Below are 24,050 nucleotides of genomic sequence, written 5' to 3'. Positions count from 1 at the left end.
GTACATTGAGCTGCCAGTCTGCTGGTAAGAAGTGAGGGAAAGACTGATGCAATAGCACCTTTGATCACGGCCACGAAACGTCGCGTACAGAGTTTTACTATGAGTAAAGAGCTTGCTGCACCAGTAGGGACCTCTGTAGGTAGATGGTAAAAAATTATGCGGATGAATATACGTACAAGCACATGTCACACATGTGATTGACATCTGGACCGGAAGCGGCCGAACGATACGCCGGGCCGGGACAGGACAGGCGGGGCTGGCCGACGAGCACGCGTATCTCGATAGCGGTTTCCTTATATCAGAGGTGCAGCTGCTTTAAAAGCTTCACGAGGCAGGTGCCCTCCGAGCGAGCTCTCACTCTTTCTCCCGTCTCTCAATCGAGTGGCGCAAGTTCTCAAACGCGTACACACATTACCGATACACGCATATGCCAGCCCCAGAGCCAACCGACATCACAGCAACCTCCCGTCTCGAAGCCATCAGATCGTCCCTCACCACCACAGCTACACCCACGACCGCCACCGCCATGTCTCCCACGCCATCCTCCCCAATAACCTGCCACGTCCTCAACACTCTCTCCGGCACACCTGCGTCGTCATTGCCTGCAACCCTCTCCCTCCTCACCCCACCCGCGACCACCGCCTCCCCACAGCCTGTCGTCTCCTTTTACGCCACCACTGACGCCGACGGCCGTGTGAAGGAGTGGTCACCCTCCTCTGCTACTGCGGGCCATCAGTCCGTTCACGAGCTGCTCGAAGACTACAAGCAGGGCGAGAAGGTCCCATTCAGTATCAAGTTCGCAGTGGGGCAGTGGTACGAGGATCAAGGCGTGGAGAGCTTCTGGCCGGAGGTGGAAGTCAAGTTCTATGTGAAGAAGGGTGAGAGGCATTATCATGTGCCTGTCCTGCTGGGTCCGTGGAATTTCAGTTCTTACCGCGGTTCATGAGAGTAGGACGACTTCACCGGTGGTCGGCAATGGAGCGAGTGATCATCAAATTCGCAATCGGCATTCTACGGAGATGACAGGGCCCCGGCCCCTGAAATTGGTTCTCTGCTCATGCTGCATCGATCGCCACCGCAACAATTTGTTGCCGTACTCGCCATGTCGCAGTTCTCATGTCACCTTTCGGCCAATTCAAAGACCATTCTTGGGATTCGAGATTAACCATGATGTCTCATACCCTGAGGCCGCTACCTTCAGTGTGGGCCAGTCGAGACGACGTGCTTCGTGAGGGACGTGCACGGCTTGTCATCCTGGAGTTTTCACCGTTGGGATCCTCAATTTCCAGTGTCATCGATAGGGTCGATATGAGGAGCCACGACCTCGGTTGCTCACGATGATGGGAGTGTTGATGTCGGCAGAGTCATCTGAGCTTTCTCGACGACCTGACATTCTCAGGGACTGCTGCTTCTCGTACTCCTCGGATTGCTTCCGCAGGTCTTCAATTTGTTTCTGGACCCATCAGACATCATGTTCGACTGAGCAACAAGATTTACTCACCTTAGTCAACGGTGCACCCTTGATCAGGTATCCCTCTCGGCCCTGTCGAGACATTAGCAACAACATTCGCCGGTTCTGCCGAGAGTCATACGTGGTAGCTGAATGGTCTGACGGTTGCCGATGGGCCGATGAAATATTGCAATTGTCGGAAAACGATATGGCGTGAGAGCCCGTACCCGGGGAGCCAGTATTCTTCGTTGTTGCCGGACATGGTTGACTCAGCACCGTGACCCGGGCTTCAGATTGCTGCGTAAAGGTCACGGCTCTGCTCGGGATGAATCTGACGCTTTACCTCGAGCAAGACCTTAGGGACATCGAGGCAAAGCAAGGCTCTTATGCGACCTTCGGTTCGCATCAAAGTGGCTCAACGTATCATTTCCCAACATCTCCTCGTGCATTCGTAACATCACCTGCGCCAATACTGAATGCATGAAACGCTCAAGGCTATGACAGCAGCCATCATCCTTCGCGATCTCAAAGTACTCCACAACGTATTCGTCGCCTTGCCGTGCTGCTGCGGAATGTCGAATTCGGCCAATCATGGCTCATACTTTTGAAAGTGAGGCGAACAAGCGCCTCGCCCTGTTCAATAGATCCTCGATCCCTGCAAAGCTAACATCTCTGCGAGCATGATCGGGCGTTCGATGCTGGCTCTAAACCATGTTCAATCTGCAACGGTCACTCGGTCCTGATCATGGGAGATGCATTTTGCTGTGCGTCGGCGGTGTCCCTGGGACAACGTGGCCCGATACATTGTCGCCGATATCAGGATCCATATCTGCTGTTCGACACCGGAAAGAACGACACTGCCAACTAGAAGACACTTCTGACTGTTGCTACAGCTCTACGAGCTGCTGAGCGACATCTGGTGGGCGCAAGACCTCAGATTGGATCCCGCTAGGCGGGCGTCGTCTGAATTGGACTTATCAGCATGGACGGCTCGTCCTTCGTCATCGAATCACAGAATACGCAGCCGACCAACAACGGAAGCCGGGAATCGCAAAGGTGCTCCCACAGTGCCACGAACGATCGCAGAGTGACTGATCTCGACTCGTCCCGCAGATGTGATTGTACCCCGCCTGCTGCTCTGATGGCTGTCCAAGCGATCTGACCGGTCTACCTGACGCCTTACTGTGCTGTCAGTGGCTCACCGGACTTAACAGCAGACTGTGCTGAACGATGAAGCCTCGAGCATGCGGTAGGACTGTCTCTGGAAGAACATCGAAAGAAGAGCTCACTATTTGGTACTGTACATTACTCTGATTGGTGTGCTCTAAGCTGTCTTGGCAGGAGATCGTCCATGATCGACAGCACTAAAAGTCGTTCGACGCGGCAAACCAAAGCTTCTTGCCTCGTCTCTCAACGCACTATGCTCACATCGGAGTAGTTATTCACCTTCCGATGCACAATGTTATGAAAGTCGATACTGCCTTACACTCATCTAGGTGGACCAGTAGTGTATCGGCAGCACCCTGTCTGGAGGCCCCTGCCTCTTCAGCCTCGTCTGGGGAAAGTTGGGCAGCAATGCACAGTACTGCCCGATGATCGCCTTGTTATGCCCAACATACATGCATCATCCTCGATAACAAGCACGATGTACTTTATCTACTGCGCAGTCGCTGATCTTCTAGACTTAAGATCGCCGTCGCTCCCCGCAGTTTGGTCAGCTTTCTACACCAGCCGCGGAATCTGACTTTCAAAGTTTTCGCTTGACAGACTCGCAACTCTCGAAAACCGAGACTGATCTCGAAGTACAGCACTGCGATCAAGACAAAGCGCGCCTCACCTCTTCAACGCAGCTTCTTCGAGATAGCGCGCATCGCGCCTTCCGCCGATCACAGCCAACAGCGCTGCGAGCAGTCGCCTGGTTGGGCTTGGCGGGAAACGACTTGTCTCCTTTCAGCGGCGCGACATGCTGCCCAACATCGCTATCTTCTCGACTCAACAGGAGCTATTCGACACCTAACACGTTCGCTGTCAGCGGACGAGTGTCGGTGCCATTTTCGAAAAATGCGGCGAAGCGGAGCAGCGTCGCATCGTTCATGCCATGGATCCCCTGCTCGGCAAAAGAACTATAACGTCTTGGATAGCGAAAACCTGCAGCAATCTGGGATAACATGATGAAAATTCGGCGGTATCTCGTTATCGCTAGCAAATCTGTCCGGTGAGAGTGGGCGGTCTGGTTGGCTTTTGTGCTCTCGAACCACATTTCGGGCTGCACGGCTGACTGGCGCGATCTCGGCACCAATTGCAACACTTTGACAAGCATCTGCATCGCCCGAAGACTGAGAAGCTCATGCAGTATGCGGCGTCAAACTGTCATCGCCGTCATTATCATGACCCGGACTGCTGGCGCTCACTGAGAAGAGAGGGGTCCGAACAGAAACGTCACACTGGGCGAAGCTCTTCGGCTGCATGTAACCTGCAGTGTCCTTGATGTCTGACGGACGATGCCTGTCAGTCCCTGTGACGAAGTTCCTTTTCGCTGCAGCAGCCATCGGACTTTCGAGTCAGCGCGAGGTGAACACACCACAGAAGCTGGGGTTGCCCTGCATATCAACTGCCGACAAGAGTGACCCGCGTCCTTTTCGGGTTTGTTCATTCGATATGGCGCGCGATGACGCCGGAGCGCATGACAAAATGCGCAAGGCGGTCGGCCCACTACTTTCTGTCGAATCGACTGCCATGGGTGAGCACTTTTGTCAGCTCGTCCTTGTCGTGTACTGGCGTTTCAGACGAGGGCGCTCGAGCCCTGCATGTACACTGTTCTTTCTTCGCCCACGCCCGCGTCATCTCGTCGGCTGTCGCTTCTACCCTTGTTAGACGCTCTCTACAAGTAGCTTCGCAGTAATCTAGCAACGGTCTGCTCGTGACGCAGACGTCATGTGTCACTCCAACCAGGCGGCAGCAAGTCGACAACCACGCGAGACCTATGTCGCAGACACATTCGTCTCCGATCCCAAATTCACGAAGACGCCTGAATTCTACATCATCTTGGCATACGAACGTATCGCTGTAATCCGGATACGGTAACGATCTGCAAGGTTAGGTATCAAGTCGTGAGGCAAAAGCTTAGCACGCTGATCATTTTGACGTCTTGATCGGTTGTGCCCAATTCGCGGACGAACACCAGCCAACCCTGTCTTAACTGCAGTAAATGTTACAGTGTACGATTGTCGCGGTCGTTCAACCCGAGGCGGAAACAGTATCCAACTTTTCCCGGTTTCTTGGATCTGACGTTCTAATGTCGACTGGCATTATGAACCCTTATCCTACATCCGCGCTTGTCAAGTCCAGTCTGGAATAGAACTACACACCATACCTGCGGCTGGCTCCCATCTCATTCATCACACTGTTGCTTCTGGCAATATCAATAAATTGAGACTACTACCTTTCTCGACGTCGAAGACAGGCGTCGTTGCGACCACGACTACAACACCGCCTGCCACATACCCAACGAACATCGCTAGAACAGGATCTCGGGCAGTTGACTCTCGTCCGGCAGTTCGGCGAGGAGTGAGCGAAACTCAACATAAATTTGGCGTATTCGCACAATCATCTCATCTGTGCACACTCTGCTGGCGCTTTCATCCAGCGAGCTCTCCGCTCTTGCATCCAAACTTCTCGCATCGACACCATGACCACCCCAACACGAGCACCGACGGCCTTGGAGTCTCCATCCCGACTCACGATGCCGTCCACATCAGTCCGCCGAAAGCACCGCAGTGGCAGTCCCATCATCGTGACCATCCACCCTCGGTCACGCCATGGCTCCTGGACTGCGACCGAGACTTCACCATCCAGGTCATCATACCCCAGAGAGCAGCATGTCTGGGCCAATGTTCCGCACTACTACGATGACGAGTCACCTCGTCTTCGACGCTCTACGGCCGACAGTGACTACGGCAGCGGAACTGGAGACTCTTCTTCGCGGAGGAGGGGCAGTAATGACAGCACCGCCAGCTCATCTTCTGTTGTTAGCAACAGCAGCAGTGGCCACGAAGAATACTACTCCTATGGCACGGAACCTATTCGATCGCTGCCTCGGCAAAGGCGGAGGCAGTCTGTGAGCATTCATCAGCACCACCCAAGACTTGACAACGACACTGCCTATGCTGACGACACCACGGTGCTGCCGGTACCGCTGCCCTCGCCACCAGCCACACTGGAGGGCAGCGTGTCCGCATACGGGACCGCCGACGACAGTGGTAGCAGCAACAGTGTCGACTGGGCGGCGCTTGTCAGGCAGGAGCGTGAGAGAGAGTACACGCGGCGGAGGCGTGTGCGGTTTGCATTCACTTGAGGTGTCGGCTCGGGTTTGACTACCATTCGTTTCGATGAAAGGTCGACTCCTTTTCATTGTCTTCTTTTCAGGGTATGACTTTATTTTTGCGACTAGCACTGGCGTTGACGACGGTTCATGATCTGGTATATTCTTCCTCGCGAGAGGTGTAACATGTACACCAATATCTGGACATCGAAGTCTCGCATTGACGACAACCGAATGATGCATTGCGAGCTCACGGTGTCATGAAGCATGTTTAGGTTCAACAGCGTGGCATCAGCTAGACAGACATGTATCCTCACCTAGCTATCTTTAAGCACAATCCCGTTGCGAGATCCTCTTTCCTTGGAAGTGATGCCTTTGTCCAGCGCTAGCTCTTTCGTGGGCAATCGACAGTCGGGTCTTCCTCTCTCAGCCCGCTGCTGTCGACTTCTTAGTTTGGTATTCTCCACCTCTCATTCGGCTCATTTGTCCTTCAATGCCAGTACTCCTGTGACAAATCCGTACAGGCTGGCGTTGAGAGTCCGACAACTGATGTTGCAAAAACCTGCTGATTTCCGTGACCTATATTTAGATGGTCGCACCCCTTCTACGAACCTGAACATAATCTCTCTTCCCGACTTCCTCGGCAACGTGCCAGCCGGCACAGCACTTCAATCTCTCTCACTTCCCTTGTCCATTCTCCAGCATCACCACGTCCACCTTGCTATCCCCATTCGCGTTCGCTGCTTTCTGGTCATTGGTCTTCCTCATTGCCTCTTCCAACTCCTTTTCCAATCCAGCTTGCTCCATGATTCGATCAACATGCTGATCGACTCCTTTGATGCCCTCTTTCAACTTCTGCGCAAAAATTACACTAAAGTCTCTAAATGCTTGCTTCTTCCCATTTACCACCGCATTGCCTCTCTGCACATTTTCCACGAAATCTCGAGTAAAGATGTCGGGATTGCGGCCTTCATCGACATAGTCGACAATTTCCGGGGGGATTCGCACGTCGTGGATCGGGTTGCTGGGTGTCTTTTGACGATTGGTCAAATCGCGGAGCTGGGTGAGGGAGGTGGTGAGGTCGGTCAGGCGCTCGACAAGGAGGTCTTGAGTCTCGGGAATGTAGCCATGGGTCTTGGACTGGACGTCGTAGAGATTGTCGACGACGTCTTTGATGACGGTTGAGACGTCGTTGGGGTCTTTGACAGAGCCCATTGTTGGTGGTGGTGGGAGGTCCGGGATGGCTGAGTGAGCTCGTGTGTTGCGCCGAGTGGGTGTTGCGACACTGTTGTTGCGCGTTCCTCGGCTGGGAGTGCCTGATGGTTTGGCACTGCCGCGACGCTTCGGACGTTTGGGCGATTGTTCGAGGACGGATGCTCTGCGTTTGTTGTATTTGAGAGTCACGTAAGAATGATGAGCAGTGATGGGAAGTGTGTGCCTGGTGCGACTGCTCGAGTAAGGGACGGATGCTGGATGGCTCAGTGAGTGGTTTATGAACTCTGATCGTCGTTGGGAGAATCCGAGAGTGACGAATGAATGATGAGCAGTGACTGGCAGTCCTCGAGCGACACCGACTTCGACACGTTCGTCTTCCCGATCCTGGCTGGGCCGTTCTTGTACGGCAAGGATGTGCTCGGTTTTGCGTTCTGGCTCAAGGCCTGGTGCTACTATATCTTGAGAACGTTCGTTCTCGACTTGAGTGACCTGGTTCTTGGGATTTGTCTCGGCGGCTTTTGCTGAGACTGCAGCTTCTTGTACAGATGGTACGAGCGCGACTTCGAAGTCTGCTACAAGATGTTGTGCTGCTGCCGCTGCGGCTGATGTCTCGCTCTCAGGACGAGCAAGCTGGTTTTCACTTCCGCTCGCTGGGACTTCTTCGTGTACAGAAGGAAGGTAACCTTCTTTGGTTTCTGGTATCGAACTTGGTGCTGCTGTGAATGTTTCGTCGTCGATCTGATCGAGGTTATTCTGGCTTACTTGTTCTTGTACAAACGGTAGGTGCTCAGCTTCGGTTTCGGGCACAAGCTCTGGAAGTGATGTCGAAAACTCGTTCTCAATCCGCAAGGTTTGGTTTCTAGGACTGGCCGCTTCAGTATTTGCTGAGACTTCTTCGTGCACAGAAAAGACGTCCTTCTCGTTGGTCAATTGTACAAGACTCGGTGCTGTTATTGTGACTTCGCTCTCGATCTGGACAGCTCGATCTTGGCTGACTTCGACTTGAGCCGGAGAAACTGGCTCAGCGTGGACCTCTGCTATAGGACTCTTGGGTACTTCGACCTCGTTCCCAACTTGAGCGACGTCGTCAGACGGACTTCCCTCACCAGCATGCCCCAATGGGGTAAAACCCTCGTATCCAAAAGGTGTGATGGGACTGAAATCCGGTGCCTCGGGTGACTCAACGGATGGCTGTCCTGTATGTCGATAATACGACTTGGGCAATCTCAAGCTCACGACTTTGCTGCGAGGGCTTCTGGCGGTGCTAGAAGCTGCTGAGAAATTCGAGTCCTCCCGGATCTCTCCTGGCTCGAGAACTGAGTCGCGTCGCTGTGTACCTTCTACAGTACCACTGGCTGTGTGTGTGGCCGGTGAGTCGTCTGGGTGTGTCGCTGCCTCCTGTCGCAAAGACTCTGGTGTTTCAACGAGTCTAGCAAAGTCTGGTGAGTCGTTCGAGTCCCCTTGCTGCGTGTCCTCGTGTCCTGAATCCAAGTATTCCGAGTTTTCTGCTCTGTCTGCAGACTCTGCGCCAGCGACTCCCTGCCCAGATCCTGGCCCGTACTTCTCAAGAAAAGGTCGCAACCTCTCGGGCGGTACTCGAAGAGCAAGAAAGGCATTGTGGACTCGAGGTTTGACGATCTCGTATTCCCAGGCCCGCCCGAGCGGAGGGTCTGGTGGGTAAGAGATGACCGTGAGCCGGTTGCCATTGGTGGAAGTCAGCGCGTGGTACTTTGGTTTGGCCTTGCCCTTAGGCTTGGGCTGAGCGACATGGGCGCCAGTCGGCGCTTTTCTCCGGCGCTTCTTAGGCGGCATGTTGGCTGCGCTGTGGGGATAGGTTGGTGGTTTGACAGGTACGACGTTCGCTTATTTCGTGCTGCGTGGCCTGAAATGAATGCTTCGAACGAATTGATTGAGGATTGAGTGTTAAGAATAATTTGTCAAAGAAAGTACTGCAGCAGTAATTGAGAAGTTGCAGCTCTGTCACTTGCACGTCGTCAAGGCAGCAGAAGAGGTCGCCGTTGCGCCTGCCTGCAGGCACCCTGCTGCCCCCGGACTGGCACTTCACTTGGCTACAGTGACTTGCCAACGCCTACCCGTAAGCACACCCGAAGCGTAAGCAAAATTTAGCGAACCCCTAAGCACAAAGAATAAGCAAAAATCGCTGATGCGTACGATTATACAATTGCCAACAAGTATCTATGATCTATATCTCCCGTATCTTCGCAGCAGGCACTTTCGACGAGTCAATGTCTCGCTCGACCATCTCCAGTCCCGACAAACTCGGGTATCTCTGGCTGAAATTCTTCTCCCACTCTTCTGGACTGATTGCTTGTTCCGTTCCCGCGACGGGTGGCCCCTGATTCACCGATCCCGTCACGATCTGTGCGTTTCGCAGTGCTTGAGGCTTTGATGGCGCATTGGGCCTTTGCTGCTGCTGTAGTCGTCCGGGCTGGATTTGAGACTGGAGATTAGTCGAGGATGGCGGTGCAGATGAGATTCTGTCTGCCGAAGATAGAGGTGCCTGTCGGGGCTCCACTGGTTGTTGAGCCTCGTTTGTGTATTTTCCATAGCCTGTGGCTGTCTTTTGCGCTGGTTTGTTGTTGTCTGTCATTAGGGACTGCATTTTGCTTTGTATTGTGGCGGCGCGATTGACTCCAGGGCCATTGACAGGACCGCCTCCACGTGATGCCACTCTCTGGCGGTAGGCTGCTGCTGCTTGAGCGACTCGCTTCTCTTCGGCCTCGAGTTGAAGCTTCTCTAGCTCGCGTCGCATTTCCGGTGACAGCTCCTCTGTTTCTGTTTCTGCCAGTGCAAGTTCGTCGTACTTGGCCGGCGCATCGTGGACCTCAGGTGCAGCTACTGCTTTAGGATCTATGGACGACGAACGGTGCGGGAAGTGCAAGTGATGCGAATGTTCGCCGGTCGGACTGTGGCGACCACCCTCGAACTTCTTGAACGCATCTCCGAATCGGCCGGTCAGAATGTTTTTGGTCCCTGAAGCCACAGCATGTGGCAGACTAGTTCGCTTGCTCTGATGACTGCTGTGCTTTCTATGGTGCCCCATGCGCTCTCGCTCCTCCTCTTCTCGCGCTCGTAGCCATTCCAGATCAGAGGCAACGGTAGCATCAGAATCCACTATAGCTGACTCCGCGATCTCAGGTTCAGCACTGACAAAGTTTGACTCGTAATCATGCCGCTTGATTTCTCGATCCTTGATGTGTGTAGGATGGGCTCCCAAGTTCACCGTCGCAGGTCGCTTTCTGATATCCAGCGATTTGGATCTGCTCAACCCAAGATCAATCTCTTGCGCGCTCGGCCGGCCTCCTTCCAATGATGGTCGTGACGAGGTGGGCGATCGAGGCTGCTGCTCCAGAATGCCACCTTGCGAATCCGAAGCATCTTGCTGTAGAAGACGTGCTAACCGCGATTGCTCTGGTCGCTCAGTAGCCCTCGAAGGCGGAATAGCTTGACCTGTACTCGCAGGTCGTGCTGTGGTCGTCGCTATAGGCACTTTCCAGACCGGCTTATCTGCCACAGGTCGCGTCGCAGAGGGAGGAGGAGAGGCACTCACTCCTGTCGAGACCATTGAAGACTTCTGTGCCACAGGAGGTGACATTCTTCCTTTAGGCCGCACCTCAAGGGATCTGGTCTTCTCTAGGAGAGTCGAAGGCTTGGCTGCTGTGGTGGGTTTCTCGACGACTGCTGAACGGGCAGGTTTGGGTGGGCTGGGAGCTCGCGCGAAAGCTTGGTCTGCGAGCGCATTGGTCACTCTTTGAGCCAGATTCGGGTCTGCTGACTGCGAAGCCCGCTTGTCTCCGGCGTCGAAGACATGCGGCTTGCGTCCATCTGTCATCAAGGAAAACTCGTCCAGCGTGGGAAATTTTGAAGAAAGCTCATCTCCGCTTCCATTCTTCTTACCATCCAAAGCCGCGAAAGGATCATGTTGAGCCTGCCCGTGATCCAGCATACGCAAAGGCGATGGACTGGGCTTGGCTGAGCCGTGGTGAGAAACAGGTTTCGTGGGTCTGCCCCTTCGCATAGGAGCAATATCTGGCACTTCTTGCTTTGGCCCTGCCTGAGTTGGCGGAGCAAGAGTCGCGCCCACATTCGATTGAGAGCTCGAAGGTGGCGAGACGGTATCCTTACGACTTTCTGACTGACTTCGGTGGGCGTAAATGTCTCGGACTGGCAACTCTCGGCCATCGAGTTGACACGCCTTCTGGAGTACCTGGTAGATATTTGGCCGATCGCCAGGTCGCTCTCTGAGCATTGTCGCAATAAGGAGTTTAAGCTGATCAGAGAAGCGCGGATATGCCGGATACTTGAATTTCGCATTCAGAATGGCTGATTGTCCCACGTCTTCGAATGGCGTTGTATAGTAGCATAGCTTGTACAAGAAGACTCCGAGGGCCCAAATATCCGACTTCTCGTCGATAGGCATTTTCCGATACACATCAATCATCTCAGGACTTCGGTATTGCATGGTCGTGTGGCGCTGGATGTCATCTTCAAGCAGTCTCGCATCCGCCGCGTTTGTTGCTGCAGGCTTCGGGAGAGCGGCAGAGCCGAAATCACACAATTTGAACGTTTTCTTGGTCCCATTGAGCGAGATGAGTACATTCTCAACCTTGAGATCCCTGTGCAACAACACCGGCTTCAGATAGTGCATAGCCGCGACGCCCTCAGCGATGTCTGTGAAAATCTTCAATATCTCGGGCTCCGTCAACCGATTCTGCAACCTCGTGTTCATGAAGTCGATCAAGCCGCCGCCCTGACAGAACTCCATGAGAAGGAAGACCTCGTAGCCGCCCCCTTTCAGCTGACTTGCATGAGAATCGATATACTTCACGATCTTGTTGTGTCCGCGTAGTCTCTTCATCGTCTCGACCTCGGTCCGCATACTGGCTAGATGCTCCTTGTCGGGCACTGCCACCCGCTTGAGGACTGCCTTCGCATTGCCGTCGACTGGCCGTGGAAGCGTGACAACATAGACATGCGCAAATCCACCTTCTGACAAGTAGCGATCGATGATGACTCGATGTGTGCCGCATTGAACTTTTGTCCCAGGAAGAAAGGTGCCCGCCGGTGCTGCATGTTGAACGATACCTGGCGGGGCAGCGCTCGCGAAGGGCCCTCGAGCAGCGGGATTAGATGCGTACACGGCCATTATGCTCGGTGTCAACTCGCTGCTTGGAGATCGGCTTCGAAATGCGACTGTCGTGGGGAATGGCGCAGGGAAAGGAAAGCAGCTCTACCTCGAGACCATGCTTCCAAAATGCGCCTGACGCAGGTAGAGCTGGAGGGGGGAGCTGATCAGTCAGTCCGGTGACTACCGGTGATGTATAATTCAATGTCGAGAATGGTCGGAGCCTGTCGATCTCAGGTGCACTATACCATCCACGAAGGAAATCAGGTAGCCATCATGACTCTAGCCAGCCAGTCCTCCAGACGCAGCTTCTTCAGGAACAGGAACGAGGCAACATCGATGCCCATCTTCCAAGCCCATGAGCCCTACGGGCTAGCCTAAAATGCTAAATGCGAGCCAATGACGTATACTGGCACCACAGGCAGTAAAAATGTCGACCGCGGACGGCTTTTTCTTAGGACTAGACCACTCAGCCATGACGAGCAACTATACACGAGGATCATAGTCCTAGTTCAAGTCGCAGCAGCAGTCAGAATCGTAAGGCACGACGACTCAGCAACATGTCGAAAAGGAAGCTTTCCGAGGTCGATAACGCCGACTCTGAGCCGCCGCGCAAGACACGAAATATCGAAGCCGACAGCACAACTCCAGCCAGTGATGCGAAAGCAAAGGCAGCCGCAAGGCAGGCCAAGTCAGAGCGACGATCAAAGAAGACCAAGGACAGCAAAAGCAACCGACGCTCAAGACCCGAGCCAAAGGCGCTCCCAGATGGCGTCGACGAAGAGCAAGATGTAACCACTACAGATCCATTTGCAGCTGGCGACGAGAGCATACCTTTGGTCGACGATGCTGCAGCGTCGAAGTCTTCAGCGAAGAATTCTGCGTCGATGGCATCAAAGATCAAAAGCGAGACCATATCAAAATCGAAGCGGACTAAGTTAGAGTCCGCCTCCAATGAACCAGACACGACCAAAGACCCCACGAAACAGCACCGCTTCATCCTCTTCATAGGCAATCTACCCTACACAACCACGGCCGAGTCCCTCACGCACCACTTCCGCAAACTCCAACCCTTCACGGTCCGACACTCGACCGAAAAGTCCAACCCAAAGAAATCAAAAGGCTTCGCTTTCCTCGAATTCCCCTCCTACGACTCCATGAAGACATGCATCAAGCTCTACCACCACAGCTCATTTGACCCGGATGCACATCTCAAGGAGAATGATGACACGACCACGGACGCCGTGGAAGCAGGAGGGAAGAAGAAAAATCCGAAGAAGGAAGTAGAGGCGCCGCCTAAGGACACCACGGCGCAACATCTCAAGCGTCCAACCGACAAGACCCGGCGAATCAATGTTGAGCTCACTGCAGGCGGAGGCGGCGCGAAATCCAACGATCGTCGGAACAAGATCAAGAACAAGAACGCTAAGTTGGCTGAAGAGCGAGAACGAGCGCACAAGAAGGATATGAGGAACGGATCAAGCGAGGAGAGAAGATCGAGTCAACGGAGGGTGTCAGGGAGCGGAAAGGGAAAGGGAGGAGCGCTGCGACTGGCGCGAATGCCGCTGGGCTTGCAATGAGTGGTGGTGGCGCTGGAGGTGCCAGGGGCAATGTGCATCCCAGCCGAATGCAGCGTGTGACAGGCTGAGGATATGTTCTCAGTCTGGCCAGAGCCGCTAATAGTGGGAGGAGCTGAGATGAAGCCAGTGAGGACGGCCTCTGAGATGATGTTACATGAGAGCCTAACTTTTCGAAAAGCAAGCATAAGATCGAACACACCGACAATCCACAAACTCGCCCTACCAGATAGCGATGGACACTATCCAAGCATGGCACTGTGTTGCTGTCGCAATAGTCTTTGAGGTATTGATGAAGAAAACGAGGAGGAGAAAGCCACGAGCAAGGCAGATACTTATACCTCATCGGCAGTGCGCAGATCCGAGGCAAACCGAGACGATGACTTCACTGGCCCCTGTCGGACGTATTCACAGACAAGTGCATGGGTTGGGATCAGTTGCTGCCTGGTGCCATTCACTTCTATGTGCGTGCAATCGACTGAAAGTCAAGAACCAAGTCCTTGATGTTCGCGATGTCAAGATGGGCGACCAGGACACAGGCGACGCTGATCTGTGATTGAACCTCTTGTTGGACCTCAAGGCCCGAATCCTGTCAAAAAGCATGCCTTCGCTATGCCGACTAAAGCCCTCTCCCCCAGACCCTCCTCAAAGAGAAGGCGAATGATGAAAAGGTGCTGCAACAGCAGCAATGATTGTTTGGAAAGCAATTACGTCCCGATCAAAAGAGATCAGGATAGATCTGGTCTTTTGGTAGTTTTCAACTAGCAAACAACTGGCCTCAGATGAAAATCCTCAACGGCACAGTTAAGACCCGAGCACTTGGATAAAAAAGAGAACAAGGGAGGATGGGAGGACAAGAGGCCGTAGATATAGTCAGTCAATCGAACAGGTTCTGCCTGCCCGCTTCTCTCTGGGGGCAGTGGCTGTGTGCTGAATTGTCAACAATCCCTAAGCCTTCGTTTCGACTCATAGATACACTGCTGCACTCAAAGCTGAACTAGCGTCCGCATACCTCACGTCCGGTCCAACCACATCATCTGTTTTCATCTCCTTCCACTCGGCTTTTCGTCGGAATACAGTCATAATTGCCGCTGCTGCGGACGAAGCTGAGCCAAAGTTCACATGCCTCGATTCCCGGCCAACCACATCTTCTCTTTCCATCTTCTTCCGCTCTGCCTCTTGGCGAAATACCATCGAGACTTTCCAGCTGCAACGGCTTCACTGTCCTTCCGCTCCAATCACAACCTCCTCCTGTCCACATACAGTCATTAAACTCCCCTCCACCCAACAAAACGCAAACCTACCTCCCAGACAGCTGACTCACAACTTCAGCTCCGCTCCACCCTGACTCACATGCTCCTCCCCTACTGACATGTGATCCCCCATCTCAGACGTATATATACAGGCCCTCCCTCATCTCCCTCAGAGATTTTCTTTCCTTCCTTTGTACAACATACGTCGAATGATATTGCCATATTTCAAATTTTGCCATACTTGAGCATTTGAGATATGTTGGTATTTGAAGTCATATGTGTGTGCACCATCGTCTGGCTTTACTCTGTGAAGCCTTCGGGGGTGTTCGTCGTGTCTAGTTGGTCGTAGATAGTCGTTGTGGTGTTTGTCGTCGCATGTCGTCGTCGCCGTGCTTCATGTAATTGTGTAGACAATGTATATGTGCCTGCCTTATGCATAATGAGCGTTCGCCGGTGTATCGTGTTCGCGTGAAAGTGTTCGTGCCGTCACGGCTACAGTGTATGCACTCTCAGCGTCGTTGCCGCTGCCGTTGTGATTGAAGACCTTGCGAAGTGTCTGGATCGTATCTCAGGTATCCGGACTCGCCTAGAATCGGCAGAGTAGATGCCTTCACTGGTGGGCTATCGTCCCTGACATGTTGCAATTGCGTCCTGCACCGAAGGTAAGTACCTGCTACTTCACTTCATTCCCGACTGTATGCGCGCTCGAAGTGAAGCACACGAGCTAGCCCACATCGAGGCTCGTGACTCTGCTTGCAGAAGCAGTGATCTGGAATTATAAAAGGACTCCGGTGCATTGTAGCCTCTCTCTTCTCGAGAACAGACAAAGTCGAAGGATGGTTCATGGGCCCATTGTTGAGCCTTCGCTGTTGCGAAGCCTTCGGGGGGCTGCGCGGTCCGACTAAAGGGTTCTTGTCACCGAGCCTGTGTTAGGCCCAAGTCAACACGCCGCTGACAGATGCTGGCGTCGTATCCACCTGTTTACGGATACCCGCGCATCGTGTGGGCATCGTACAAATGACAGCCGGGATCTTAAGGTAAGATGTTGCTCTGCAGAGCGCCGCTGCTGCTGTCAGCAAGATCTCAGCTTATGTCATTGCCATGCGAATCCGGCGATGCAGCACCTTGGCCCGCTTGGTTCGAACAGGCCTCTCAGACATTACTGAAAGAGCGTAGCGACAGACCCATTCCTCCGTCATGAAACTACCACGCAAGATACGCCGACCTCACAATGGTTTCCTCGCGCAGCAGAATTTGAGCGGCACAAAAGCTTTCACCTTGCCATCCAACGCTTCTTGATGGAATCCCTCGTTGAGATCTTCGTGCTCCTCAGCACTCATACCTAGAATCTTCGTGAACAGCATCCGCGACCACCCTCTCGAGCCCAGTCTGAGGTTCTCCAGCCCCATTCTGCCAGCTCCTTGTCCTCCTCGCTCTCGGGCCACTCCCCAAACAACATCTGACGGTCTTCCAGGCTCACATCTACAAAGCCCAAGCGTGGGAGGATATAGGCAAACTGCATCGCTCCAGCAGGGGAGACGCCGGCCATCTGCATACCTTTGACCAGCCCATCAGACCACTGTAGTGTCCTGCACTTGGCCGTGACTGCGCTCTCGCCGAGACACTGCAGAGGAAACTGCAAGTCTTGGATCTCGATCCAGCCTCCTGGTGTAAGCTTGTCATAGCAGCGCTTGAGCAAGTTTGGCCAGCTTCGTACAAACACCATGATCATACGACCATGGATGAAGTCGAACCGGTCCTGTAGAGAGTCCCACGAATCGGCGCTCTCAGCACTTGCCTGCTGAAAGCTGCAATTCGAGGGAGCGTTGACCCATTGTGGAGAGGCCGTGATGTCGAGCCCGGTGACGTGAGCTTGCGGGTGTTCAAGCGCGAAAGCATGGTCCAGTTGCCATTCCCGCAGCCTATGTCGAGGACTTTGAGCGGCTTGGAGGTATCTAGAGGAGCTTTATTCAAACTGCCGAGCGTGCGTATGAAGATTTCGTGCTGGTGGTCGAGACGGCCGGACTCGATGTTGTTTGTCGGCGCTGGGAGGATGTATTCTGACATCTTGGTGGTCTGGGATTTATGGTTGATCAAGTTTCACATGGAACGGGCAAGCATATCGGACCTACCTATACTTCACAGGATGTCTTCAGATTTGCTAGGATGATCAGTCATGCAGCCGACGTCACAGTTCACGGTTGTCCATGGTGCAGACTGCCTGCATGGCTACAACCTTTGCCAGAAGTAGTAGTAACGACACATACTCGGAAAGCCTTGCCATATCATTCGCGATTTAGAGCATTCAATAAGCCCTGGCGAACGGCGGGTGCTGAGATGGCATCGAGCGCCTCTGTCAGGGCTTCGCTGGACCATGGCCTGTGTGGCGCTGATGGATTGTTGTATTCGTAGTATAGCACTGATCTTGACATGGTATTCTTTTCTACATAGCGACGTGTGGCGTTGAAGACCAGCGCTTGATTGATGATGCGTAAGCTCACTGTTGCGGTGAAGAGACAGTCGCGTAGATTCGAACTAAGCCAGAAAGTCGTGCTTGCCTTATCAATGGCTGGGCACGCAATTGCCGGCATGGACTGTGGGCTTCGTTTGCGCCTGCAACAATCGGCAAAACTAGTGATTTCAAGGCGACAGCATAACCAGTGCGGTTGCGGCGGCATCACTGACAGGATAGAAATTCGACATATCAAGGCAGCAAGCCGCCATCCCGAACAATAACTTGCAGGCGGCGGGTTTGCTTGGCTGTGACCGAGCGACCGCTTCCGCTCCTCATTGGCGCCGACGCTGAAGATCCTGGTACCAGAGCATTGACCTGATACCTTGAAGATCCTCTCCTACCCTTCTCGTCTCAGGTTGTCGCCTCACTCGACCCCTGTCACTATCTTCAGCGACTCTCTCTGAGCTCTATCTTGATGTCCTGAAGTCTGTTTTCACCTCAAACCTGCCTTCATCGCCTTCTACAGTGGACGAATCTTACAGCCGGAATTATCGAGCCCGCGGAGCAGGGTAGTATCGACCGAGCGTCAACCCTTTCCCTGCAGCGCTTCAGCGCCTGCCATCTGCCATCTGCCATCTGTACCTGCATTTTCTGTGCGACGTCGACATTCTAGACGTCTTCTACAAGCGCAACTATCGTATGCATTGACCTGCACCTGACCCCAACCGATCTCGAAACCGCAAGAGGATCTCCATCAGCGATTTACCTGCGACCGCTACGCAGCCAAAAGCGGCCTGCGCGAGACGCTTCGTATTAGCGAGCACACAGCAGCACAACCCAACATACTAACGGCATGGCTGGCCAACCGACACAATCAATCAAGTGCGTGGTGACCGGTGACGGTGCAGTTGGCAAGACATGTCTCCTGATATCATACACGACCAACGCCTTCCCCGGCGAATACATACCCACAGTCTTCGACAACTACTCTGCTAGTGTCATGGTAGATGGTCGACCTGTGTCGCTGGGACTGTGGGATACTGCTGGTCAGGAAGATTACGATCGATTGCGGCCTCTATCTTATCCTCAGACGGATGTCTTCTTGATCTGCTTCTCGATTGTGTCGCCGCCCAGTTTTGACAACGTCAAGGCAAAGGTATGCGCCGATGTCCTGTACTAATCTACGTTCTCACTGACACGTTGGTAGTGGCATCCTGAAATCGAACATCATGCGCCCGGCATCCCCATCATACTAGTTGGGACGAAGCTCGATCTCAGGGACGACCGCGCGACAGCCGAGGGGTTACGCTCAAAGAAGATGGAGCCTGTCTCGTATGAGCAAGCACTGGCTGTTGCTCGGGAGATCAGAGCCGTGAAATACCTAGAGTGCTCGGCTTTGACGCAGCGGAATTTGAAGAGCGTTTTCGACGAAGCGATCAGGTACGCAGGCCCACGCCCACACATAAGAGGCAGATCACTAACATTGCGCGTGACAGAGCCGTCCTCAGTCCAAGAGCACCAGCTGCAACAAAGAAAAAGAGCAAATGTGTCATACTATAGATCCGCAATATCGTAGGACCAGGTGTGTCATATCGACACTATTATCCCAAACCTCCCGACACACATCATCTGCAGCATTCACAAGCGACGTCCTCGAAAGAAAGCGAAATCATGTTCGGCAACAGAAAGGGCACGTCTCAGGTACCACGAGAAGACGGTAAAGAAGAGGAGGGAGCGTAAGCAATTACAGACAATTCATAGATGTCCAGATCCCCATCTCAAAGCTTTGCAAACGTGCTGCGTGCACCGCATGCTTGCCTTTAACCTCAGACCGGGCTCCAGAATTCCTCCATCTGGTTGATCTCTGCTGGCGCATCACAACAGGTAGGTCCGGGATATGGGTCCACGCTCTTCGAGACACCGGTGTTTGCCTCGCATTCAATGTTGCAAAGCATGTGTGCATGACTTCATCGTGGGTCGATCAGTCTCTCCTTGCCGTCCAGGAGCATCCCTGTGCGAGAGCTATTGGCAGTCAGGCTTCTACCCTCGACTCGACTGACTCACAGGCGTCACACGATACGCAGTCACTGACGTTGTCACACCTGCGAAGTACTCCTGATTCTGCTCAGCATGACGGCGCCGGAACAACACTTCCTTCGAGCACTGCCCTTCCAGTCCCCAGACAGCTATCCACACCTTCTAGGTGGGTTGAGTCCCTGACTTTGACCTGGATATGCCACGCAGTAAGCACTTGTGGACATACCTTGCCTCAACTTTGTACGCGCCCTACCTATGACAATGGCACTTCGCTACATTGCCTTTAGAGTCTCGAAGCCTTGTTCACTGTCCGTAGTAGCGCAAGGTAGACCGAAGCCAACCGCCTTATGTAAGAGACTGCCACAGCCCCATGATCAGTTCCATATGGCCCCTGCACGATGAGGCACGACCGTTGACTACCTAGGGATCGTTGACGATTCCGCAGCGCTGTCAGCCAGAGTAGTGGCGATTAGAAGAGCATCGAAGCGCCGCTGAGCTTGCGATATAGATACGTTTGCATTCCAAATAGACCTGATGAAGCTGCTCTGCTGGTTTTGGTGGGAAACAGCGTCCAGAGGAGCTACTGCTGTAACGCCCATTAGAGCAAGAAGTTCGCACAGCAATGCAGTGCAGTCGAATCGTAATAGAAGGCATTAGCGGCAAGCGCGATTACTCTTCACTTTTGACCTGCCTCGGTAGGAAACTCGTACCTTTGCCCTCCAATGCCGCAAGATTGTGTCATCACCGGCCACTGATCTAGCCCGCGGCAATCTGTGACTTCACACCTCCCCTCCACATCAGCCCTGACAAATTCGACTCGCCGCAACTGCTATATAACTTTCCAAACCTCCCGACTCGAAACTCCTGCGCCCTACACTCGATTCCACTAAGTCAATCAATTCCACCCAACCCAAACCAACTCCATCTTACTCGCCACAGTGGCAGCCTACGTCCGCCAATTCATCCGGCACTTCTACAACCCGCCCACGCCCGCCATGGCCGCCGCCGCAAAGTCCAAAGCGCAGAAGATCATCGACGAGAATGGCGTCGTTGTCTTCAGCAAGAGCTACTGTCCGTACTGCAAGGCCACCAAGAGCTTGTTGAGCGAGAAGGGTGCGAAGTTCTATGTTGAGGAGTTGGACCTTGTCGGTACGTAGCACTGGCCTTACAGGCGAATGCCACACGTTGAAGAATGAATGCTAACGTGTTTTGCTTGTAGATGACGGTGCCGCCCTCCAAGACGCACTCGAAGAGATCACGGGCCAGCGCAGCGTGCCCAACATCTTCATCAGCCAGAAGCACATTGGCGGCAACAGCGATTTGCAGGCGAAGAAGTCACAGTTGGATGGGTTGTTGAAGAGTGCTGGTGCAGTCTAAAGTGTCTGCGTAGCGAACCAGACCGGCATAATTCCAAGGCTGGGACCTTCAGCAAGCCCCTGTGATTGAGCTTCTGTGGCAGCCGAAATACAAATGAGCAGCTTGTTGGTACAAATAGAAGTGCAGTCCTTCGGATGACATCTCTACTCATGTGCTGTACTCGCGGTGAAACTGCTCAGAACGGGGGCTTGACAGCGGCGCTTCGTCAGGATCAACCGTCTTGCTTGTAATTGTCTTTACTCCCACTCTACAGTTTCGGCTATCCTCAGACAGCAACGACAAACGCGCAAGTCTGCTCTCGCACCCATGCCGGACAAAGGCGACCTGATCTCTCCCATATTGAATCACCGATCTGACATCGTTGTACTCAACACCCGTATACAACGCCCATGGCACTGGGCCATAATCCTCCCTTCAAGCTCCAAGCTCTTTTAACTCCAGTAAAAAACAACGACCGTTTTGTGTACGCTCGCTCGAAAGATCGCTATCAAAACACATAGCTCTGCCTAAAAAAACGAAAGAAGAATTTGTCGTCCAGTGATTGAATAGTATGCGGCCCCTTATGCACAGGTGAGGCCCTCGAAGCGCGGTCGGAGACATCAGCGGCATTTCCCAACCAAAGCTTGTAGGGCAAGTGGACCCTACATGACAACACAGCATCAACACCCTTCTTCACCGTCCCATCGTCGTCGTCCCTATTCCCACTCTTCTCATTGTCTCGACCTGGCCGCTGCTCCTGCAAACGCGCCGGTGGCGGAAGTCTCGGGCTCATCGGCGTTTGTTGAATGATAGGCGAGGGCTGAACCTTGGGCATCGTGCTGTAGTTACCAGTGATGCTTCCGCTCGTGCCCGGTCGCCCGTGGTTGCTGCTGTGCGTGCTGCGTATGCTGTTCATTGGCTTTAGTGGCCATGCTTGCGGATTGTTCTCTTTGTTTTCGGTGTTGCCCATTGCGGGTGAACTAGGTGTCGATGACAGCCTTTTGCTCGCGTTGTTCGCGACAGCCAACTCCTCAGGCTGGTGCACGGCCAACGGCGTGAAATCCCGATCATAGGTCTTCGGCACAGATCCATCGTCCGCCCATTGCGCCGCTTGCTGTTTCCTGGCATGCGTAGGGATTATTTGCTGATCTGGTGGCAGCCGTGGGTCGGGCTTGTACATGGTGGCGAGCCATGGCGGGTCGCCTCGGGCCTGTTCACCGCGGTGCGTGGGCGGTCGGGAGTCGCTTCGAGCTGCGATACGCGCTCGCCGCGGGTACTGCCTGTAGGTGAGAGCGGGCCGTTGGCTGTTTTGTTGGGGCCCGAGGGTTTGCGGAGGGATGAGGGTGTCACTTTTCGGAGGGAGGCTGCTGAGGCGGTTGGAGGTAGGTTGTTGGGTGTTGCAAGGCCGGATTTCTTGGTAGGTGAGGAGGGTTTGCTGCCGTCGCGACTACCGGTGGGCTTGGGCGTTGGTGTGCTGAGGACTGTGACTGTGGTGTCGGTGTGGTCTTGAGCGTTGAGCTCGTCCCGTGACCTGGTCCTGCTGGTGAGTATTTATGTCTGGCGGGCTCATACTATTGCTTATAGTACGCTTCCGCGGCAGTGGTGTATCACGATCCAGCCGCTCTGTCGGTATGGGATGTGGACTGCTCGTCAGGACGGGTATACGTGAGCCCGACTTCTTCAACGTCGGCTGTGAATACATCTGTGCAGCCGCAGAGTCCTGCGCGATCTCCTCTGGAATTCGTAAATCCCAGTTGTGGCGATCATCGTCGGGCTCCTCTTCCTTGACCGGCTCCGACAATCGCGGCTTCTTCTCTTCCCTTTTGCTGTCATCGCGAGTGCCGCTCTGCTGGCTCTCCTCGCTCTTTCTGCTCCGACTCGTGTCCCGCCTGCCGCTTTTGCTGCGTCCTCTCCGTGCAGAAGACAAGTTAATGCCTGCTGCTTGGAGCTCTTCGCTTTCGATTTTGGCGAGTTTGTCGCGGTGAATCCAGCCTTCGGGGTCCTCGTCTTGCGGGCGGTACATGTTTTCGGGGACTTCATTGTCGTAGGACGTTGATCTGTTTGTGATCTTGGGGTCGCTGCCGTTGTTGCCTCGGTAGAGATCGAGGAGGCTATCTGCTTCTGAGCCGCTGCGACTTACGCCCGGTGGTGAGGTAACGAGTTCCTCGACTCTGCTGTAGGGCGCGCGGTATGCCGTGCTTTGGTCATTGCGGTTCGCGGCGACGGACGTGAGTGGCATTCGCGAGTTGGCGTCGGAGTTGTCTCGTCTTCGGGCGGATCGAGAGCTCTTGCTGCCGGCGGTCTGTAGTACGTGTTAGCGCAACGGCTGGTGGGCATGTTCGTGTCTGCCAAGGGTGGAAATGATACACACCTCGTAAACAGAGTCGATGGGCCTCGCCGCTGTGTCGATAGCGCTCATGGTCTGCGGTCTCGTCGGTCCGGGCACTCAGAGCATGAGGTATTGTATTCAGGTACTTCTGACAGCCATGTGTCGGTGAGACCGCGGGCAGGTCGGTGACAGCCTCGGGAACGACAGTGACAGCCCGTGCCAATGCTAGCAAATCATGCGGCTATGAATACCACGTCTATATGTCCGAGGTGGACGTGTGCGTTACACGTGCTGTGGGTGCTCGTCGGTGGTGCGGCGTAGGTGTGCAGGGGTAAACAGCGAGTCTGGATCGTCGGCGCGGTCCTTCGGGCCTTACCTCGTACAAAAGACCAGAATTGACACAATTCAAAAGATTGGAACTGATCCAGAGAGATCACTGGACGTACAACTAAGCATATACTACTGATCAGATCATTCAACGCACACTTCTTCCCAAGAGAAATAACGGTACTTGTTCAACTGCTGAGTTTCTTGACCCGTGTCGACGATGCGTTGATTCGCTGTGGCACTCGCTTACCCTCGACGCTTTCACCTACTAAGAGATTAGCCCCTGTTCCTCTAAGCAGTACATCAATAATGCTTCGTCTACTTTCATACTATCAACGGCACCGGATGAATGCTCAAGGTTTGATGATATGATAATTCGTGATCTCGTCATATGATGCTGTGCTGTGCTGTACACCGCAATGATAAGGAATGTGGGCTGCCACGTCTCCCTCACCATGCGCAAGAACGGTCCTCCACCCACCGAATCGAGGCTGATCCTCTTCAGACTGTGCTGTTGATCCCATCGCAATCGCCACGTCCAACTTGTGCGTTCATCGTCCCGAAACATTGCAGCCGCAAGAACG

General features: G+C 53.8%; 10 protein-coding genes across 10 annotated transcripts; 5 read left to right on the top strand and 5 right to left on the bottom strand.

Annotated features, from left to right (window-relative positions):
- Positions 1-427: 427 nt before the first annotated feature.
- Positions 428-946, top strand: AB675_8811 (putative 5-hydroxyisourate hydrolase; the record flags this gene model as incomplete). Its single annotated transcript, XM_018149290.1, has 1 exon — positions 428-946. One exon carries the CDS (start codon positions 428-430, stop codon positions 944-946), a length of 519 nt encoding a protein of 172 aa, XP_018004271.1.
- Positions 947-1,291: 345 nt separating this feature from the next.
- On the bottom strand, positions 1,292-1,712 carry AB675_8810 (uncharacterized protein; the record flags this gene model as incomplete). Its single annotated transcript, XM_018149289.1, has 3 exons — positions 1,292-1,453; positions 1,502-1,543; positions 1,593-1,712. The coding sequence occupies 3 exons, from the start codon at positions 1,710-1,712 to the stop codon at positions 1,292-1,294; spliced, it is 324 nt and encodes a 107-aa protein (XP_018004518.1).
- Positions 1,713-5,192: 3,480 nt separating this feature from the next.
- On the top strand, positions 5,193-5,804 carry AB675_8809 (uncharacterized protein; the record flags this gene model as incomplete). The annotated part of the gene is made up of 1 exon (XM_018149287.1): positions 5,193-5,804. The coding sequence occupies one exon, from the start codon at positions 5,193-5,195 to the stop codon at positions 5,802-5,804; it is 612 nt and encodes a 203-aa protein (XP_018004638.1).
- A 645-nt stretch (positions 5,805-6,449) lies between these two features.
- On the bottom strand, positions 6,450-8,798 carry AB675_8808 (Mediator of RNA polymerase II transcription subunit 10; the record flags this gene model as incomplete). Its single annotated transcript, XM_018149286.1, has 1 exon — positions 6,450-8,798. The coding sequence occupies one exon, from the start codon at positions 8,796-8,798 to the stop codon at positions 6,450-6,452; it is 2,349 nt and encodes a 782-aa protein (XP_018004717.1).
- A 391-nt stretch (positions 8,799-9,189) lies between these two features.
- AB675_8807 (Serine/threonine-protein kinase ppk30) lies at positions 9,190-12,153 on the bottom strand (the record flags this gene model as incomplete). The annotated part of the gene is made up of 1 exon (XM_018149285.1): positions 9,190-12,153. One exon carries the CDS (start codon positions 12,151-12,153, stop codon positions 9,190-9,192), a length of 2,964 nt encoding a protein of 987 aa, XP_018004489.1.
- Positions 12,154-12,692: 539 nt separating this feature from the next.
- AB675_8806 (uncharacterized protein) lies at positions 12,693-13,712 on the top strand (the record flags this gene model as incomplete). The annotated part of the gene is made up of 1 exon (XM_018149284.1): positions 12,693-13,712. The coding sequence occupies one exon, from the start codon at positions 12,693-12,695 to the stop codon at positions 13,710-13,712; it is 1,020 nt and encodes a 339-aa protein (XP_018004564.1).
- Positions 13,713-16,304: 2,592 nt separating this feature from the next.
- AB675_8805 (uncharacterized protein) lies at positions 16,305-17,029 on the bottom strand (the record flags this gene model as incomplete). The annotated part of the gene is made up of 2 exons (XM_018149283.1): positions 16,305-16,770; positions 16,830-17,029. The coding sequence occupies 2 exons, from the start codon at positions 17,027-17,029 to the stop codon at positions 16,305-16,307; spliced, it is 666 nt and encodes a 221-aa protein (XP_018004205.1).
- Positions 17,030-18,270: 1,241 nt separating this feature from the next.
- Positions 18,271-18,977, top strand: AB675_8804 (Ras-related C3 botulinum toxin substrate 1; the record flags this gene model as incomplete). Its single annotated transcript, XM_018149282.1, has 3 exons — positions 18,271-18,573; positions 18,625-18,857; positions 18,914-18,977. 3 exons carry the CDS (start codon positions 18,271-18,273, stop codon positions 18,975-18,977), a joined length of 600 nt encoding a protein of 199 aa, XP_018004338.1.
- Positions 18,978-20,449: 1,472 nt separating this feature from the next.
- AB675_8803 (Glutaredoxin) lies at positions 20,450-20,831 on the top strand (the record flags this gene model as incomplete). Its single annotated transcript, XM_018149281.1, has 2 exons — positions 20,450-20,603; positions 20,674-20,831. The coding sequence occupies 2 exons, from the start codon at positions 20,450-20,452 to the stop codon at positions 20,829-20,831; spliced, it is 312 nt and encodes a 103-aa protein (XP_018004711.1).
- A 487-nt stretch (positions 20,832-21,318) lies between these two features.
- Positions 21,319-23,229, bottom strand: AB675_8802 (uncharacterized protein; the record flags this gene model as incomplete). Its single annotated transcript, XM_018149280.1, has 4 exons — positions 21,319-22,020; positions 22,071-22,297; positions 22,383-23,112; positions 23,182-23,229. The coding sequence occupies 4 exons, from the start codon at positions 23,227-23,229 to the stop codon at positions 21,319-21,321; spliced, it is 1,707 nt and encodes a 568-aa protein (XP_018004194.1).
- Between the last annotated feature and the right edge of the window lie 821 nt (positions 23,230-24,050).

This window comes from Cyphellophora attinorum, assembly GCF_001299255.1.
Source record: "Cyphellophora attinorum strain CBS 131958 chromosome Unknown Contig3, whole genome shotgun sequence".
NCBI lineage: Eukaryota > Fungi > Ascomycota > Eurotiomycetes > Chaetothyriales > Cyphellophoraceae > Cyphellophora > Cyphellophora attinorum.
This window is presented reverse-complemented; position numbering and strand designations above follow the sequence as displayed.